The 18691-nt window shown below is 45.4% G+C and overlaps 1 protein-coding gene across 2 annotated transcripts; it reads right to left on the bottom strand.

Moving 5' to 3' along the window:
- Nucleotides 1-1190: 1190 nt before the first annotated feature.
- tbc1d22b (TBC1 domain family, member 22B) lies at nt 1191-16991 on the bottom strand. 2 transcript variants are annotated; one of them, XM_084680160.1, is made up of 14 exons: nt 16714-16991; nt 11650-11706; nt 10586-10769; nt 10242-10413; nt 8276-8443; nt 8126-8196; nt 7894-8022; nt 7617-7682; nt 7317-7431; nt 7036-7142; nt 5895-5970; nt 5667-5794; nt 1928-2023; nt 1191-1391 (listed from the first exon to the last, which is right to left on the bottom strand). In XM_084680160.1, the coding sequence occupies exons 1-14, from the start codon at nt 16767-16769 to the stop codon at nt 1263-1265; spliced, it is 1554 nt and encodes a 517-aa protein (XP_084536286.1). In that variant the 5' UTR covers nt 16770-16991; the 3' UTR covers nt 1191-1262. The 2 variants fall into 2 exon arrangements, with proteins under 2 accessions (XP_084536286.1, XP_084536287.1); XM_084680161.1 differs by lacking the exon at nt 11650-11706.
- Nucleotides 16992-18691: the final 1700 nt, after the last annotated feature.

The following is an 18691-nucleotide window of genomic DNA, read 5'->3' as shown; positions in this document are numbered from 1 at the left end:
AGCACAGAGCAGAGAATAGCCAATCACGTAGCTCATCTGTCCAGAGCAGTCAGGAGAATAGCCAATCACGTAGTTTATCCAGCCAAAGCAGTGTGGACACTAGCCAATCCTGTAGCTAGTTCAGAGGGTTCCAGTTCTCCAGTCTGCAGTGAAGCCACACTGCCAGCAGAAGGTTCCACAGTAGAGTTTCCTAGCAGGACATGCTAGGCTTGCTAGCAGGTCTAAGAGACAGTTTCCCAGCAGGACATGCTACGCTAGCTAGCAGGTCTAACAGAGACAGTTTCCCAGCAGGACATGCTAGGCTAGCTAGCAGGTCTAAGAGCAGTTTCCCAGCAGGACATGAAACTCCCTGCATGTTCAATGGATTAAAACATCTTCCTGTACAGTCACATGACCAGGTGTATCTGTAGACCAGGTGTATCTGTAGACCAGGTGTATCTGTGGACCAGGTCTATCTACAGACCAGGTCTATCTACAGACCAGGTCTATCTACAGACCAGGTCTATCTACAGACCAGGTCTATCTACAGACCAGGTCTATCTACAGACCAGGTCTATCTACAGACCAGGTGTACCATGTCCCAGCAGTCTGTATGAGGCAGTGTTGGGTTCAGGACCTGGAATGTCACAGGAGAACATGCAAACCAAGGTTGGCCCTGGAGGAGGAGATGTGCCATGTTGGGAGTCGTCTGTTCTCTGTCCTCTGCAGCTGCCAGCCTTCCAGCCTCCTCTCCCGGCCTCCTCTCTCCCGGCCTCCTCTCTCCCGGTCTCCCCTCTCCCGGTCTCCCCTCTCCCGGCCTCTTCTCTCCCGGCCTCCTCTCTTCCGGCCTCCTCTCTTCCGGCCTCCTCTCTCCCAGCTTCCTCTCCCAGCCTCCCATCTCCCAGCCTCCCATCTCCCAGCCTCCCATCTCCCAGCCTCCCATCTCCCAGCCTCCTCTCTCCCAGCCTCCCATCTCCCAGCCTCCTCTCTCCCAGCCTCCTCTCTCCCAGCCTCCTCTCTCCCAGCCTCCCCTCTCCCAGCCTCCTCTCTCCCAGCCTCCTCTCTCCCAGCCTCCTCTCTCCCAGCCTCCCCTCTCCCAGCCGCCCTTCTCCCAGCCTCCCATCTCCCAGCCTCCCATCTCCCAGCCTCCCATCTCCCAGCCTCCCATCTCCCAGCCTCCCATCTCCCAGCTCCCAGCCTCCCATCTCCCAGCCTCCCATCTCCCAGCCTCCCATCTCCCAGCCTCCCATCTCCCAGCCTCCCATCTCCCAGCCTCCCATCTCCTATCTCCGGTAGTGGCTGGGGGCGTCGGCGAACATGTATTTGAGTCTGTACGCTTCAGCCAGGAGGAGGCCAACTTCCTCGTTGCCCCAGTGTATCGTGGGTAGGTTCTGGAGCAGCATGAGTAGGCCCTAGAGGAAGTGACATCATAGGTGTGAGGGGAGTATGGGTGATGGGGGAGAGAGGAAAAAAGGGAGGAGCTGAGGAGAGAGAGATAGGGGAGAGAAAGGAGGAGGTGAGGAGAGAGAGGGGGATAGGGGAGAAAGAGGAGAGAAAGGAGGAGGTGAGGAGAGAGAGGGGGATAGGGGAGAGAGAGGAAAGAAAGGGGGAGGTGAGGAGAGAAAGAAAAGGAGAGAGGAGACTGACTCTCCAAGCAGCTGACTCCTGGTCAGGTCTACTGCTTTTAGGAGTCCAATGCAGCATGTTCCCTCCCTCCCTCCCTCCCTCCCTCCCTCCCTCCCTCCCTCCCTCCCTCCCTCCCTCCCTCCCTCCCTCCCTCCCTCCCTCCCTCCCTCCCTCCCTCCCTCCCTCCCTCCCTCCCTCCCTCCCTCCCTCCCTCCCTCCCTCCCTCCCTCCCTCCCTCCCTCCCTCCCTCCCTCCCTCCCTCCCTCCCTCCCTCCCTCCCTCCCTCCCTCATCCCCTATCCCCCTGGTGTGGAGGATTGTACCTGAAAGTCCACCATTGAGAGGATCTCTTTGCGCCACTCAAGCAGGAAGGCAGCACACACGTATAGGTGGAAGTGAGAGAAGCCCTCCGCTTCAGCCTGCAAACACAGCAAACTCCATTACCCTCTGCTTCAGCCTGCACACACAGCAAACTACATTAGCTTCCGCTTCAGCCTGCACACACAACAAACTACATTAGCCTCCGCTTCAGCCTGCACACACAGCAAACTACATTAGCCTCCGCTTCAGCCTGCACACACAACAAACTACATTAGCCTCCGCTTCAGCCTGCACACACAACAAACTACATTAGCCTCTGCTTCAGCCTGCACACACAGCAAACTACAAACACCCAGTGTGTGTGTAGGCTATTTTTTGTAAATAAAACCACGGTTTATACCCCAATTTTACATTTTTCTTGAGGTGGTTCGGTTTATATTTCGAAGCAACTTAAAGCATGTTTTTATAATGTAAGGCTGTGTGTCAAACCTGCCCCCACCTCTCATATGCTAAAGTCTGGAGTTTCTGGACGGTCTCAACTTGATGGCTCTCACACCCCATTGAAGATGTGGTCTGATTGGTTGTTCTTGTGTATAAAGGGAATTGTAATGCATTGTTCTTTGGATTCTTCATCTCCTGAGACCTTCTCCTCAGTTCTCCCTTGTCCTACTGTCCTACTCCTTCCTCACCTCTTGCTTTCTCTCTGATTTACAATGATCATGGTAGAGTAGGTAAGATTGAAAACTTTCATATTGTAACATGTTTGCCTTGTAATTGATTTCATTCATTTGCAAAGTTATTAAATGCGTATTTCATTTAACTGTACTTTGACCATTCTTGCTCTGATTTAACCCATAGAGTCAAATACCTGGAATTCTATTGGTATTGGCATTATTTGGTTCATGCTAATACACTGTTCAGTTTCCCATCTTCCTTTAAACCATAGGGGAATTAGTTTAGGTTGTTTGGACAATATTTACCCCCCTACAATAACAAAAGAACAGTAAAAACACTTTTTTTTCGTACATCCTATTTAACCCATTAAGGGTTAAGTAGCATTGCACATTATGTGATCGTTTGAATGCTGGTCTCACAGCGTAACGCCGTTTCGGAAAAATAACTCAAGATTTGGGGACCGTCAGAAATATTTAGAACTCACATTTACATGTATTCATTTAGCAGACGCTTTTATCCAAAGCGACTTCCAAGAGAGAGCTTTACAAAGTGCACAGGTCACTGATCATAATAACAAGATAGCCCCAGAGCATTGTGGGTAGCCAAAACATGGAGCACACATTGTGAACAACCAACAAACATTACGCACTTACTTGCTTTTGTTTTCAAAGTGTGTTACACATGGCATGCTGTAAGATTGCTTATACTCATTGCTTGGCATCATTGTTCCTGTATCAAGGGCGACAAAGCTCCCATTCTGGAGGGGTGCGGTTTATAGAAAATGCGTCTTAAATACCGTAATAGGTGTGTGTGTGTATGTATGTGTGTGTACAGTGCCTTGCGAAAGTATTCGGCCCTTTTCAACCTTTTGCCACATTTCAGGCTTCAAACATAAAGATATCAAAATGTTTTTTTTTGTGAAAAAATCTACGAGTGGGACACAATCATTAAGTGGAACGACATTTATTGGATATTTCAAACTTTTTGAACAAATCAAAAACTGAAAAATTGGGCCTGCAAAAGTATTCAGCCCCTTTACTTTCAGTGCAGCAAACACTCTCCAGAAGTTCATTGAGGATCTCTGAACGATCCAATGTTGACCTAAATGACTAATGATGATAAATAGAATCCACCTGTGTGTAATCAAGTCTCCGTATAAATGCACCTGCTCCAGTAGAGGACTGGCCATCGGGAGAATGGGGAGAATTCCCTATGGGCCGAAGACCCATCATTTTTTACTACTAATAAAAATGTTGGAAGAAGATTGAGCGACACGGTTTGCCGGCCCCCCTTTCCCCCAGGCCGGTTGGTCTATTCCAAATGAACATCAGTCAATGCAGCCCTTAGTGCCACGTATACACAACAGTGACACTGACAGATCGAAAGTTAGCTATAGAGACAATATAAAGATGGAAAACCAGGTTAAGAAACGTAAACGTAATTACCTTCACTAGACAATGTTTTACCAATTGGACAAAAGGCTATGTTTGTTTGTTTTACATCAAGCTCAAAAAACTATTTTTTGCTCAAATCAGCCAAAATAATTCACTTGCGCACTATGTGCGCTCGCATTAAGCGTGGAAGTTCCAAAGCATCACATCAGGCACAGAATTTGCATGCATTAGCAGGGCGCTCGCTGTGGTGGTGTATAAGGGACCGGTTCTGGTGGGCAGGTCTGGATCAAAGTCCAGGGCCAATTTTTACTCTCAGTCCATCCCTGACCTGCTCTGTGATAGTCTCAGATGTCCGTTTAAAGCGCAGAGAGCATCATGAAGAATAAGGAACACACCAGGCAGGTCCGAGATACTGTTGTGGAGAAGTTTAAAGCCGGATTTGAATACAAAAATAATTCCCAAGCTTTAAACATCCAAAGGAGCACTGTGCAAGTGATAATATTGAAATGGAAGGAGTATCAGACCACTGAAAATCTACGAAGACCCGGCCGTCCCTCTAAACTTTCAGCTCATACAAGGAGAAGACTGATCAGAGATGCAGCCGATCAGAGAATCAGAGATGTTTGGCGTAAAAGCAACACAGCTCATCACCCTGAACACACCATCCCCACTGTCCAACATGGTGGTGGCAGCATCATGGTTTGGGCCTGCTTTTCTTCAGCAGGGACAGGGAAGATGGTTAAAATTGATAGGAAGATGGATGGAGCCAAATACAGGACCATTCTGGAAGAAAACCTGATCGAGTCTGCAAAAGACCTGAGACTGGGACGGAGATTTGTCTTCCAACAAGACAATGATCCAAAACATAAAGCAAAATCTACCATGGAATGTTTCACAAATAAACATATCAAGGTGTTAGAATGGCCAAGTCAAAGTCTAGACCTGAATCCAATTGAGAATCTGCGGTAAGAACTGTAATCTGCTGTTCACAAACTCTCCATCCAACCTCACTGAGCTCAGGCTGTTTTGCAAGGAGGAATGGGCAAACATTTCAGTCTCTCGATGTGCACAACTGACAGAGACATACCCCAAGCGACTTACAACTGTAATCGCAGCAAAAGGTGGCGCTAAAAGTTAAGTTAAGGGGGGCAAATCATTTTGCACGCCCAATTTTTCAGTTTTTGATTTGTTAAAAAAGTTTGAAATAACCAATACATTTTGTTCCACTTCATGATTGTGTCCCACTTGTTGTAGATTTTTTTCACAAAAACAATAGTTTTTATAAGTTTGTTTGAAGCCTGAAATGTGGCAAAAGGCCAAAAAGTTCAAGGGGGCCGAATACTTTCGCCAGGGACTGTATGGACCTATTAAGTGTGTGTACCTGGTAGGTGTGTATAACTTAGGTGTGTGTACCTGGTAGGTGTGTGTACCTGCTAGGTGTGTGTACCTGGTAGGTGTGTGTACCTGCTAGGTGTGTATACCTGGTAGGTGTGTGTACCTGCTAGGTGTGTGTACCTGGTAGGTGTGTATACCTTAGGTGTGTGTACCTGGTAGGTGTGTGTATACCTTAGGTGTGTGTACCTGGTAGGTGTGTGTACCTGGTAGGTGTGTGTACCTGGTAGGTGTGTGTGTACCTGGTAGGTGTGTGTGTACCTGGTAGGTGTGTGTGTACCTGGTAGGTGTCCCAGAGCCTGATGGTGCATCTCAGAGGCAGCTCTCTCATCAACAGGTTGTTCATCCAGCGGAAGGCAAACTGGAGGTACTCCACCTCATACCTCTGGAAATGACCATGGATGTCCTCTGAAGCACACACACACACTCAGTCAGATCAGTCAGGTGTGTGAGAGTGTGAGTGTGTGTGTAAGTGTGTATGAGAGAGTGTGTGTGTGTACCAGCTCACCGTCTATCCTGCTCACCAGCTCCTCCAGAGCCTTCACCTTGTTCTGGATGCCCGGCTGAGCAAACGTGTAGTTGTCCTACGATGAAACAGGGTTAGGTTTAGGGTTCAACACGTGAGGATAACCCAGCCCATCCAGACCATGGTACACAATCCAATACACTACATTTACATTTGATACATTTAGCACACGCCACATACAAGTACAGCAGAAGATCCAGGATCAGAGGTGTAGAGTTCCAGCAGTGTTTCAGTGGTCAGTATCAAGGAAGAGTCTGTATTTCCACACAGTGTACAGTAACATCTCTCCTACCAGACAGAGTACAGTAACATCTCTACTACCACACACAGTGTACTCCCAGCATGTGCAACCAGCCCTCTAAAGAGGATTCAGAACGCAGCGGCCTGCATGGTGTACAATCTACCCAGACGCTCCCATGTTACCCCGCTCATCATCTCTCTCCACTGGCTACCCATCACAGCCCGTATCAGATTCAAGACCCTGGTACTGACCTTCCGAGCAGCAAACGGGGCTGCATCCGACGACTTCAAGTCTCTCCTGCAGCCTTACACCCCCACCCGCCACCTACGGTCTTCTTCAGACAACCGTCTGGTGGTCCCACCGCTCAAGCTCCGGTCCCAACACAAGCTCTTCCCTTGTCTGGCCCCCCAGTGGTGAAATTAACTCCATACTTTTTTCGGATATACTTTTTCCCCAACCGAGCGATCCCAGACCCAACTTCCCGACCAAATTATTTTGTGGGTGGGGCTAAGTTGGGCTGGCAGCCAGGCTAACAGTGTATTGTAACATCTCTACTACCAGACCCAGTGTAAAGTAACATCTCAGCTACCAGACACAGTGTAAAGTAACATCTCAGCTACCAGACACAGTGTAAAGTAGCATGTCAACTACCAGACACAGTGTAAAGTAGCATCTCAGCTACCAGACACAGCGTAAAGTAACCACACCTCACCAGACACAGTGAACAATAATAACATCACTAGTTCACATAAAGTTAACGTGTATCTTGTCCATCAGCTAGCACACCTGTATCCTGTCCAGCTAGCTCACCTGTATCCTGTCCAGCTAGCTCACCTGTAACCTGTCCAGCTAGCTCATCTGTATCCTGTCCTGCTAGCTCACCTGTATACCATCCAGCAGCTTGCTCATGCACCAGAAGCTGTCAGCCTCCATGTTCCTCTGAGTGTCCAAGGAGAGCGCAGACACCTCAAAGTTCTCCACGTCCTCCTCTGGAACACAGTCAAAACCATCTCCATGATATTCATGCAGTAACGCAAGATTAGACGGTATGCTCTACAGCCAGAGGGTAATATTAATAATTTTGTCTACATGCTCCACCACTGAGATGGCCTGTACCTCCACCCATTTGGTCCAGCCTCCTCAGGAGATACCCCCTGACCTACCCACAAACTCTGAGAGGAAGACCACAAAGAAGGGCGTGACCAGGTCGTTGATACCCTGGACGTAGCCGCTGGCTGGGTGTCTGATCGCCCAGATGAACAGGATCCGTTCAAACACCTGAGGGCCACACAGGACACTGTTATAACACCTGAGGGCCACACAGGACACTGTTATAACACCTGAGGGCCACACAGGACACTGTTATAACACCCGAGGGCCACACGGGACACTGTTTCACAGGTATAACACCCTCTAGGACTGTTCCATGTCTCCAGGCGGGTGATATGAGGTGGGCAGCTCACCTCCTGGACAGCCGGCTGCTGGAACAACGGGATCAGGGGATTGGTCCGGGGGATGTCAATGTGAATCTGAGGATTAAGAGGTCAGAGATAGTGGGGAGTTCACATGGCAAAACACCTGTCTGTCTGTGTCTACCTGTCTGTCTGTGTCTACCTGTCTGTCTGTGTCTACCTGTCTGTCTGTGTCTACCTGTCTGTCTGTGTCTACCTGTCTGTCTGTATCTACCTGTCTGTCTGTGTCTACCTGTCTGTCTGTATCTACCTGTCTGTCTGTGTCTACCTGTCTGTATGTGTCTCTATAGTTGTCATCGGTGCGGGAGTGGTAGTACTGCTCGATGAAGCCAAAGTACTCGTCTCTTTTCCTCCTGAGAACCAGCTCTCTGCGCTCCATGTTGGCTGGGAGGTAACCCTGCACACACAGAGACACGTGCACACCTTCAGGTTACACCTTCAAGTCAGAGTCAGAAAATTAATGATTGGTTGTGTGAGTGTGTTGTGGTCATGTGACTCACGGAGAGCAGCCGCCAGGTGATTGGCCGTACCTCTCGGGGAATCCCCGCCCAGCTGTGTTTCCTGAGCTCCTCTGTCACCCGAGCAGAGAGCTGTTACACACACACGCAACAAACTACATACACACGCAAGGACATTTTACAAACGCTTACCCAGGTCTGTGTTGGGACTGGCCAGCAGCTGTTTGAATTTGTCCAATCGGCTCTTCTCCCGCACGGTCATTGGAGGAGCCCCGGAGGCGTTCTGGTCAGAGATGCGTGCGACGAGTGGCACGATGGGCCGGACAGGAAGGGACTGCTGCTTCTGCAGCGGCGAGCGCACTGCATGATGGAAAGACCACAACAAACAAAAAAGTGGTTCAAAGAGTATAAAACACCCGTACCTAGAGAAACCAGCACCTGGAGACTATGGAGCTAGAAAGCTGACAAAAGTATCTGAATTTGAATATGAAACATCTGAAATATTTGCGTGTTGTATTTCATAAAACTGAAATATTTTGCTGTTGAATATATAATATCTGAATTATTTGTATGCCGAATTTAATAAAGCTGAATTATTTTGATCCAAAAGTACACATTTCTAAAATTCAGATTGCAGGAATTCAGATTCTTGAAATTCAGATTGCAGGAATTCAGATTCTTGAAATTCAGATTGCTGAAATTCAGATTCTTGAAATTCAGATTGCTGAAATTCAGATTGCGGAAATTCAGATTTTGTCTGAACTAGGCCAAAGGTGAAACAGCTTGCCTTCACAGGGAAAAGTAGACGATTTCAGAACGACCGAATATAGACATTCTCTGACCGAATTTTACCCCAGAACAAAAGCTAAGAGTTGCTCGTTGGAGGAAGAGTATGGAGCAAGTGCTTATGAAACTTGTAAAAACTTGTGTCTTCTCCTCTGCCAAAATCGGCATCTACTGTTACCAAGTGAGTCGAGATAGAGTCAGAGGGCGGCGGAGACCGATGGAAGACGCGGAACAACTGGCAAAGCTATAGCCTATATATTTATGTTCCGTTGTTCTCTTTTCTGTGTTGGAGTTCTTTTAAGAGCTTGATGGCATCAACATCCAGCCTGATATAAAATCATGAACTTCAATTGTGTCTCTTAATTATAATGCCCACACAGAAAATCCAGGTTGAATCAAGTCACGCTAGCTAGCTACTGTATTACTAACAGCCAATTTTGGATGGTCAAGCATATTTTTCATTGTCTCCTTATTCCTATCAAAGTCAATGTTCAGCCTATAGGCTATGTTCATTTCCTAAGTGACATTTCAGATCGGTTATGGATAGTGAAATATTTGCTGTCTGAGAGATCGGACATAGTATTTAACAGCATAGATATAAGGAGTTATCTATGGTTAACAGGATATATCTGTAGTGCGGCCGGGTGTGATTGGATTCATTGTCCACACATTGTCTGGAAGTCAGTTTTGATCAAATGCCAACGATCTCCATACTAGATCTTGCCGACGTATCTTCTACACATCGGGACGTATGTGTGCTATCCCAGATACTTATGTGTGATCTGGGTATTCCTCCAACTAGCAACTCAGTTTGTTCTGAGGTAAAGTTTGGTCGTTCTGAAATCGTCTACTTTTTCCTGTGAAAGCAAGCTGTTTCACCTTTGGTCTAGTTCAGACAAAATCTGAATCTGAATTTCCGCAATTTGAATTTCAGCAATCTGAATTTCAAGGATCTGAATTTCAGCAATCTGAATTTCAAGAATTTGAATTACTGCAATCTGAATTTTAGACATTTGTATTTTTGGATCACAATAATTCAGTTTTATTAAATTCGGCATACAAATAATTCAGATATTATATATTCAACAGCAAAATATTTCAGTTTTATGAAATTTGACACACAAATATTTCAGATCTTTCATATTCAAATTCAGATTATTTTGTCAGCTTTCTAGCTCCATAAAGACTAGTCTACACACCTGTACCTGTAGATATAACTGGTCTACACACCTGTACCTGTACATATGACTGGTCTACACACCTGAACCTGTAGATATGACTGGTCTACACACCTGAACCTGTAGATATGACTGGTCTACACACCTGTACCTGTATATATGACTGGTCTATGATATCTCCAATACTGTCTTACCTGCAGAGACGTTCAGATGAGCCTCACTGTTGGACTTCACCACCCTTCCGTTCACTGGTACCTCCTCCTCCTGCTGGGGGGGGTCCTCTGGCCCTTGATGATCCTGAACAAGGGGGGGCAGCTTGTCCCCCGGGTCCGTCTCGGGGGGCTCGTGATGGGGAGGGAAAGGGGGCTAGGGAAAGGTAGAGATCAGTTTAGGGATGGAGAGAAAACTTGAATCTAACTCAATTTGAGAATTTCATACATAACACATGGCCGTGAAGGAAGGAGAAGACTGTAGAAAAGGGGGAGAGGAGGAGTGGAGTGGAAGAGGATGGTAGGAGAGGAGGAGGAGAGAGACCTACCTGGGTGTGTGAAGATGAGGGGAGGCCGGTGGGAAAAGAGGAAGGGTGGACAGCGGCACCCAAGAAGTCTTCGTCCTCTTCATCCTCAATGTCCCAGGCATCGTTAGTACTGCGGGCAAACTCATGGAAGCTGGAGGCTTTCTTAGTCTTCAGATGGTTCACCTTGGGAGTGTCTTTAGGAAACCTGGAGGAGGGATAGACCAGGGAGAGACCAGGGAAAGACCAGAAAGAGACCAGGAAGGGAGGAAGAGACCAAAGGTAGACCAGGGGGAGACCAGGGAGAGACCAGAAAGAGGGAGAGACCAGAAACGACAAGGGAAAGACCAAGAGAGAAATCAGGGAGAGACCAAGAAGAAAGCAAGGAGAAACCAGTATGTGTTTGTAAGAAAGAGAGAGACAGAAGAGGGAGAGGAAAAGCAAGAATGACAGCGAGAGACAGTCAGTCAGTCTTTGATAGTTAGGAAAGCTTTACACAGAGGTGGGGCTTCAAGTAGAGGTGGGGCTTCATACAGGGAGGCGGGGCTTCATACAGGGAGGAGGGGCTTCATACAGGGAGGAGGGGCTTCATACAGGGAGGCGGGGCTTCAATTAGAGAGGAGGGGCTTCATACAGGGAGGCGGGGCTTCATACAGGGAGGAGGGGTTTTATACAGGGAGGGTTGGGTATCGTTTGGGTTTTTATGATAACAGTGCCAAATCGATACTTTTAAAACGGTTCCGGTGCCTAAACAGAGCCTTAACTGACACTAAAAAAGGAGCCACAAAACGACTGTGGATGACATTAAAGATGCTTCTTTTGCCATGTTCTTTGACTTTCCGTGTTGTTGTTCCGACTTCAAGTGAATTTTCTGAAAAATGTTCCGATTATTACACCACATGAATGCAGTATAATTTAACTAGCGTTCATGTGCGCTGATGATGCTTCTTACGTCAGGTTCAAAGCACCAGAGTGGCTATAAGTACATAGTGGTTATATAAGTACCGGTGCGATATTGGCCCGAGTTACGCTACCCAACCCTACATACAGAGAAGCGGGGCTTCATACAGGGAGGCGGGCTAACTCACGTGCGGCGTAGCCGCGGGTCTAGTGGGGGGTGCTGGGCACCGTAGACCGGCTGCAAACTGCAGAGGACACAGACAACATAAGTGGGCTAGGACTAGTGCAGAGCTAGGACTAGAGCTGTGACTAGAGATGGACTAGGACTAGAGAGCTGGGCTAGGACTAGACCTGGCCTGGGACTAGACCTGGGCTGGGACTAGACCTGGGCGGGGACTAGACCTGGGCTGGGACTAGACCTGGGCGGGGACTAGACCTGGGCGGGGACTAGACCAGGCCGGGGACTAGACCTGGGACTAGAGTAAGATGTACTAAGACTAGAGCTGGGCTAGGACTGGAGATAGCTGGAGTTACATTTAGTCATTTAGCAGAAGCTCTTATCCAGAGCGACTTGCGACAGTTGGTTTTTACCAACTGTAATTTCCAACATGAAACATGATTTTTTGTTTCCATCGTTCATGAAGGGGAAATTTTATGAATGATACACATTACTAAACATTAACAGGATATGGACACTCTGATTACCCAGCATCCCTAACTGTTCCTCTCAGCCAATCAGGTCACAGCTCTGTCTCGGCCAATCAGAGACTGCTGACTTCACATACTGATGTTACCATCCTCCACGCACACACACCCTTCAATGTTCCGACAGAAGACAACACCCTCTCCAGGGAGATTTTCAGTCCTACGATTACCTTCTCCACCCCACCATGCACACACACACACACTCTCCACCCCACCCTGCACATGCACACACACACTCCCTGCCCTTCACACACACGCACACTCTCTCCACCACACACTGCCCTTCAGCCACACACACACACCCTGCTTTGCACGGATTCGCACACACCCCCCTGCCCTGCACACACTCTCTCCACCACACCCTGCCCTTCAGCCACACACACACACCCTGCTTTGCACGCACGCACACACACACACACACTCATACTAGCTAGTTTGGTAGTACTAGGACACACTACATAGTATGGTATACATTGAGAAACACTAGCTAGTATGGTGGTATGAGTGTTGGGACCCAGAGTGTATGGAGGCCTTTAACATCACACATACATGGCTGTCCTGATGACAGGAAGGGCTTTCTCTCTCCAAGTCCCCATGTGACTGAATCAGTGACATCATCAGAGACAGACAAGTGACAGACCACACCATGGCAACATGTTCAACACCTCAACTACTACTGTTATTATTGTCTATATGTCAGGGGTATCCAAGCTAAGCTAACTGCCTGTGTCAGGGGGAATCCAAGCTACGCTACCTGCCTGTTGGTTTTGGGTGCAACCACGTTTCGAACTAACTTGATTCTAAACATCAACCAGCTAGCTAATAATTAGAAGCAGGTGTGCTAGATTAGTGTTGGAGTGAAAACCTAGGCTAGATAGGCTACAGATAACTGTCCCTGTAGGCAACAGTAAGTGTGTAGACTGTTGCCGGGATCTCCAAGCAAACTAACCCTGCTGTGTTCGACACTGTTGGTTTGGGACAGTTTAAAGGGGTAATTGACTGATTTTATAGGGTATTTCACACTGTTCCTTTAAGATGCTGTAAAGCAGAACTAAACATGAGTTTTAATCTCACCACAGAAGAATGTGTTGTTAGATACCCATCCAAATCAAAATGAAAAAAGCCCACTGACAAGTATGTTAAATTAGGCTTTGAAATCGTGAGTAAATCAGCAGTCTTCTCTGTTTGATACTGGGTGGGGGGGGGGGGGGGGGGTGTCGCCTGAAGGAGCTGTAGCTCCGCCCCCTGTGTGGAAGGCACCGCCTCTCTCCAGTACCAATGACCAGGACGCCACGGCAAGTTTTTTTTTTTTTTTTTTTTTTTTTTTGCCGTAAAGAAGTTTTTTTTTTTTTTTTTTAATTTATTTATTTATTTATTTTTATTATTATAAATCAATTTACAACTAATCAAATTTTCACAATTTGCAACAAAGAAAAAAGTGAGACAAAGAATAAAAAATGTTACAAGGTGACAGACTTGCAAACTTCCTTAAAGACACTTACAGCAATAATTCTTAATTGAATAGTTTTGAGCAGATATCCATTGTTATACTACCTTTCTTATTTTTTACCAATTTAAGAGACTCGAAGTACATATCAGTTTCAATTAGAAACATTTTAAAACATGGGGTTGATTTGGAGAACTTTGCTTTGTGAATATGGAACTTACCTAATAAAATAAATAGGTTAACAATATTACCCAAATTGCTATCTGTACATTCAAAATAAGTAATAATATGTTTCCCTTCAAGCGAGACTGTATGTGTCGTTTTAAATACAATATAATCTTCAAGACTTTTCCAGAATGTAATACAGAATGAACATCCATAAAAAAGATGGGTCAACGATTCTTGTTCTGTTTTACAAAAGCTACAGTAATTATCAACACGCATGAATTTTGAGATAAACAAGTTTGTAGGATATATATTGGACGCCACGGCAAGTGAGAGGAGGAGCCATTGTGATCTGACGTATATAGGTCATTATATATATATATATATATATATATATATATTAGTGCTGTCAAACAATTAAAATATTTAATCGCAATTAATCACAATGAATCACACATTTTTATATTTTCTAAATGACGTCCCTTGATTTCTTTTTGTTCTTTTTGGAAAAGTGGTTCGGATTGCTTCGTGCAAATATTTTTTTTATTGAAAACAACATTGCAATCGCCTGGCTTTGACGAGGGGGCGGAGAATTCGCATCAGCTGTGTGCTTGGCCATCAAGTGGTATTTCAGACTGGACGTGCGGCGATGATAGCTCAGTTCACAACGATAAAACACACAGATCACTTTGTCAATGGAACCATTTGTCAAATTTTTTTTGGCATCCATTTCGGCGTCTCGCGCTCGCCATCCACTCAAAACGTAACGTTAGCCTCCTACCAGAGAATGTCTAATATCCGTAAACGGGCTCTGCTACTACTCTTTAGCCGGCTCGCAAGCCAAACAAGTGTGTGTGACGTGATCCGGTGGGGTGTTGTAGTTTTTCTAACGTCGGTAGTTGTTGCAACAGCATGTGAAAAAAAGGCCAAAAAGAGCGTTAATCGTGCAGTAAAAAAAATTACGCTGTTAATTTGGGTTTGCGGTAACGCCGTTAATAACGCGTTAAACTGACATCACTAATATACATCTATGAGATAGATAGATATAGATAGGTGGCTGTGACATGGATAGTTTGGGTTTTGCCCCACCTAAACAAAACCTGAGCTGAAAACAGGTAAGAAAATGTTCAACGGTCTAACTCCACATTTCAGTGCAACAACGTTTTCACGCTTTGTACATGCTTTCAGCAAATCCGTAAATCGTTTGTGGACCTCTGGAGAGGACGTCTCTGGACCAATAAGAACAGCGTATTGGTCCAATTTTAATACTGGTATATAAGAAACCTTTGAAACCACCTGAAGCAAAATCACTTGTTGGAACATGCAAAAAGTGTGAGTTTGCGCCAAGGTATTGATAGGTATAGGCTATTGATAAAAAGCAAGGTTTTAAAAAGCTTAAGTTACTTGACCCCAGGTACGTGCTACCTGGCCGCTGACATTTCTCTCACACCGCTCTGCCTAACCCTTGTGCTGAGTGTAGGGACAAAGTTGAGAGGGAGACTTATTTAGCTACTACAGATCTGAGGTCTATCGTCTTGATTATCGTTATCGAATGTAAATATAAATATCTATATTGATAATTTTTTACCCATGTCGCCCAGCCCTACTGTATAGGGTATGTAACATTGGTTTGGCTGAAAATAGCCCGGGTGCTGTTCTATGCCCCCTCATGCACCCTGTGCAAAGCGAGAGGTTTTCTCCCTTCTATGGTATGCTCATCAATATATAGATGAGCTGCGCACTGATTGGTTGGTTTGCAACGAGCAAAGCTGCGGAGCATCATAGCCAAACATGCATCGTGAATTGTAGAATTACATGACAACACAGGTTATTTATTCGAATGACACACAGTCAGGGAAATGAAATAACGTTCGCCCCATTGCCAATAAACATCACTTATTCTACCTATGCTACAGAAGACGTTAGCATTGCTAATAACTGTTAACAAAACAAAAATCATAGTCTACTTATAGCTTGCGGTTGTGATGAGCATACGGTCGGAACAGCACCTCTTTTTAGCAACAGCAGCTTAGTAAATCCTGCTTTAAATTGTCCAAGGTTTTCAAAACTGTTTGGTGAAATTGTTCGAGCAAATGAATAATTGAGTGTCGAACTTCACAGGGATCTTCTTATAGACAAACGTCAGCCATGCCCGTCCAGAGTTTGGTTCCTTGGGAAGACTATTAAAAGTGCCAGCATTCCCAGCCTTGAACACTGCATTTATGACCAGGGTTCATTTTCAATATCCTTGAAAGATATTGATGTCAGTTTGGTGGCTTTTTTTAAACCTACCGTTTTACAGCTACATTTTTTAATTGTGAGATTTGCATAGGAAAGAGGTGTCAATGGACTTTGGGGTTCACTGTATGTCCATTATACCCACTGAACTGTCATTATTCAACTTTGACAAGGTAAACTCGGTTTTACAGTCAATGACCCCTTTAATGCAACTTCATACTTGGAGGCAGCTGTTCGCTTCCTTGAACTAACTACTGTAATCAACACTGCCCAATTAAACACATTTTCCCCCAGAAAATGACTGAATAAACTTGTGTTGGATGGGGAAGAATGACTTAGTAGTATTTGTTTAGTAGTATTTGTTCAATACAAATACTACAAAGTGAGCCGTGTCAACAAATAGCGTCATTCTCAGACAAACCAGAGACACGCTAGCCGCCATCCAGACAGATACAGGAGACAACACGACAGGTGGAGGTGTGTATACAACACACAGGAGTGCTGTGAGACTGTCACTCCATACGCCTGCCATTTAATAATGTTGCACATAAGTTTTATCCATCTAGGCCGTTAGAATACTACAATAAGTAACAATATCGCATGCTATTTTTCTTGTGATATACAATATACACTCCTAATCTTAATGTATTCAACAAATAGGCTATATTTTCAAGAATATCAATAACTAAAACCATACCTGCCGGGAACCTTGGCGTTTCTCCTCCAAAAATTAATTCGGTTTTCGGTGGCCATAGCCTGCTCGATGCAAATCCCCTTAGACAAACGCCGCGAGCAGCTCCACACTTAAACTAAACATAGGCGAACGTGTATAATAGACGAAGTCGATCATGTAAATGGACCAGACTATATTCTGTCGTAATCAACAAACTTTCGACATGAGTAGGGAATGTTATTTCTCTATCCACTATGATAAGGTACGGATCAGTGCGATGGAAGCCGCCATCTTGGAGTAGATTATTACCGCCTTGCGATTGGCGGAGAGGTCTAACAGGTGCACAGGAACTCAGTGAAGGGGGATGGATGGAAGGGGGCGGGAATGGAGAGCGGTAGACCGTAACAAGTCCGGTAGTGAAACATATCTAACCGTTGAGATAAGGAACTGAAAAAAATAATCGTTAAAGTAGGCTACGTTTGAACGCTCTATTAGTTTGCTTTGTCAACTGTGCTTTGCTCCTCGGTCAAATAAAACATGAACAGACTGTCTCTTGAGGGTAGCTATAACGGGGTTAAGAGTAGGCTAAAGTTGTAAAATAGACAAAGTATTTAGTTCGAAAGGCCGCAATAACCTGATATACACACACGTGCCCGGGTTAGCAAAGAAGTGGGCGATTGATCAACACTCATTTTGATGACTAAAGAAGTTCCCAGCGTAGTTTTATTTTATTTCCACCAGATGGCGGCATAACGCCGGGGGTTGACGTGTCTGAAACTGCCCAAGCCAGTTCCACCACTGTGTAAACTAACTGTGTATTGACTAAACGAACTTTCAAAGGGGTCTGTATTTCGGTTTATAAACAACCTGATTCTGTACTAGTGGAAAAGTTATTGTTCCCAAAATGGAAACAATAACAAAAATTCTTAATGCATGAGGATGAGAAAGATCTAGAGCAGCTCGCGGAACCTCATTACACTTTTACAAATGGAAATATATGTAAATATATAATGCAGATATGAATAAGGAGGGCCGTCTTCTCCCTGTCCACCGGAGCCCAGGTGCAGTGGGTGTGTGTGTGTGTGTGTTTGGTTAGGAAAATCACAGCTGCCCTCCAACCGATTCCGCCCGAACAGTCTTCACGACAACAACGCAGTAAATAACCTACTTTTTAATACTTTACATTTTCATACTCTTTAACTCTCTTTAATAATCGTAAATAATCCTATATCGGCTACTTTGTTTACAAAATGTATGTTCCTTAATTCATCATTCAGAGTGATTTACAGTGAGGGATATTCCCCCCGAGGCAAGTAGGGTGAAGTGCCTTGCTCACGGACACAACGTGATTTGCACGGTCGGGAGTCGAAGAAAGAAGGTGCTATTTCACGACAAAGTGTAGCCTATCAGATTAGTTATGCGATGATCAGGGTATAGCTCAGAGATATTTGCTGATGAAGAGGTCTCATTTTCAAATGCCCCCTGTTCTTTGGAACACACTTTGAAAGTGTGTGTATGCTTAATAAATACGTCATTATTAGTAGTCGTAGAAGTATATATTTAAACCTTCTGAATTGTTCTAGAGAAGAGAACAGCGGAGAAGAGAACATAGAAACCTAAAACATAGTAAAGCAGAGCAGAATACAGTAGAGTACAGTGGAGTCCTCATCAAGTACTTATCAATGATGCAAACCTTTTTTGTTGTTTTTGTTGTAAACTTTTTGTTGCAAATATTTTTCTTGTTGCCTTCTGCCTATGGCAGCTTTGTTCTGTTCTCATGTGTGTCCACCAGGGGGCAGTGTACCATATCCGGTGTAGCTGCATGTCTCACTCTGTAGTTGACAGCAGACTGCTGTGGTCTGCTGTTACTGATGATCTCTTAGCCTGGCTGCCAACCCAACTTCTCCCCGCCCACAAAAAAATTTGGTCGGGAAGTTGGGTCTGGAGGGTCTCATATTGGGAACAACTATATAAAACCAGAATCTGGGCGGACCAATGAAAT

Source organism: Hypomesus nipponensis, chromosome 18 (genome assembly GCF_054491055.1).
Source record: "Hypomesus nipponensis isolate SF chromosome 18, ASM5449105v1, whole genome shotgun sequence".
NCBI lineage: Eukaryota > Metazoa > Chordata > Actinopteri > Osmeriformes > Osmeridae > Hypomesus > Hypomesus nipponensis.
Note: the sequence above shows the minus strand (reverse complement) of the source record. Positions and strands in the feature narration are given on the sequence as shown.

What these genes read in the sequence shown, in the direction of transcription:
- tbc1d22b (XM_084680160.1), bottom strand. Translation starts at nt 16,769, where the DNA reads ATGGCCACCGAAAACCGAATTAATTTTTGGAGGAGAAACGCCAAGGTT. An exon ending in GACCCGCGGCTACGCCGCAC is followed by an intron (nt 10,770 to 11,649) that starts GTGAGTTAGCCC and finishes TCCCTCCTCCAG; the next exon opens with GTTTCCTAAAGACACTCCCA. An exon ending in CTTCCTCTCAGAGTTTGTGG is followed by an intron (nt 7,143 to 7,316) that starts GTAGGTCAGGGG and finishes ACTGTGTTCCAG; the next exon opens with AGGAGGACGTGGAGAACTTT.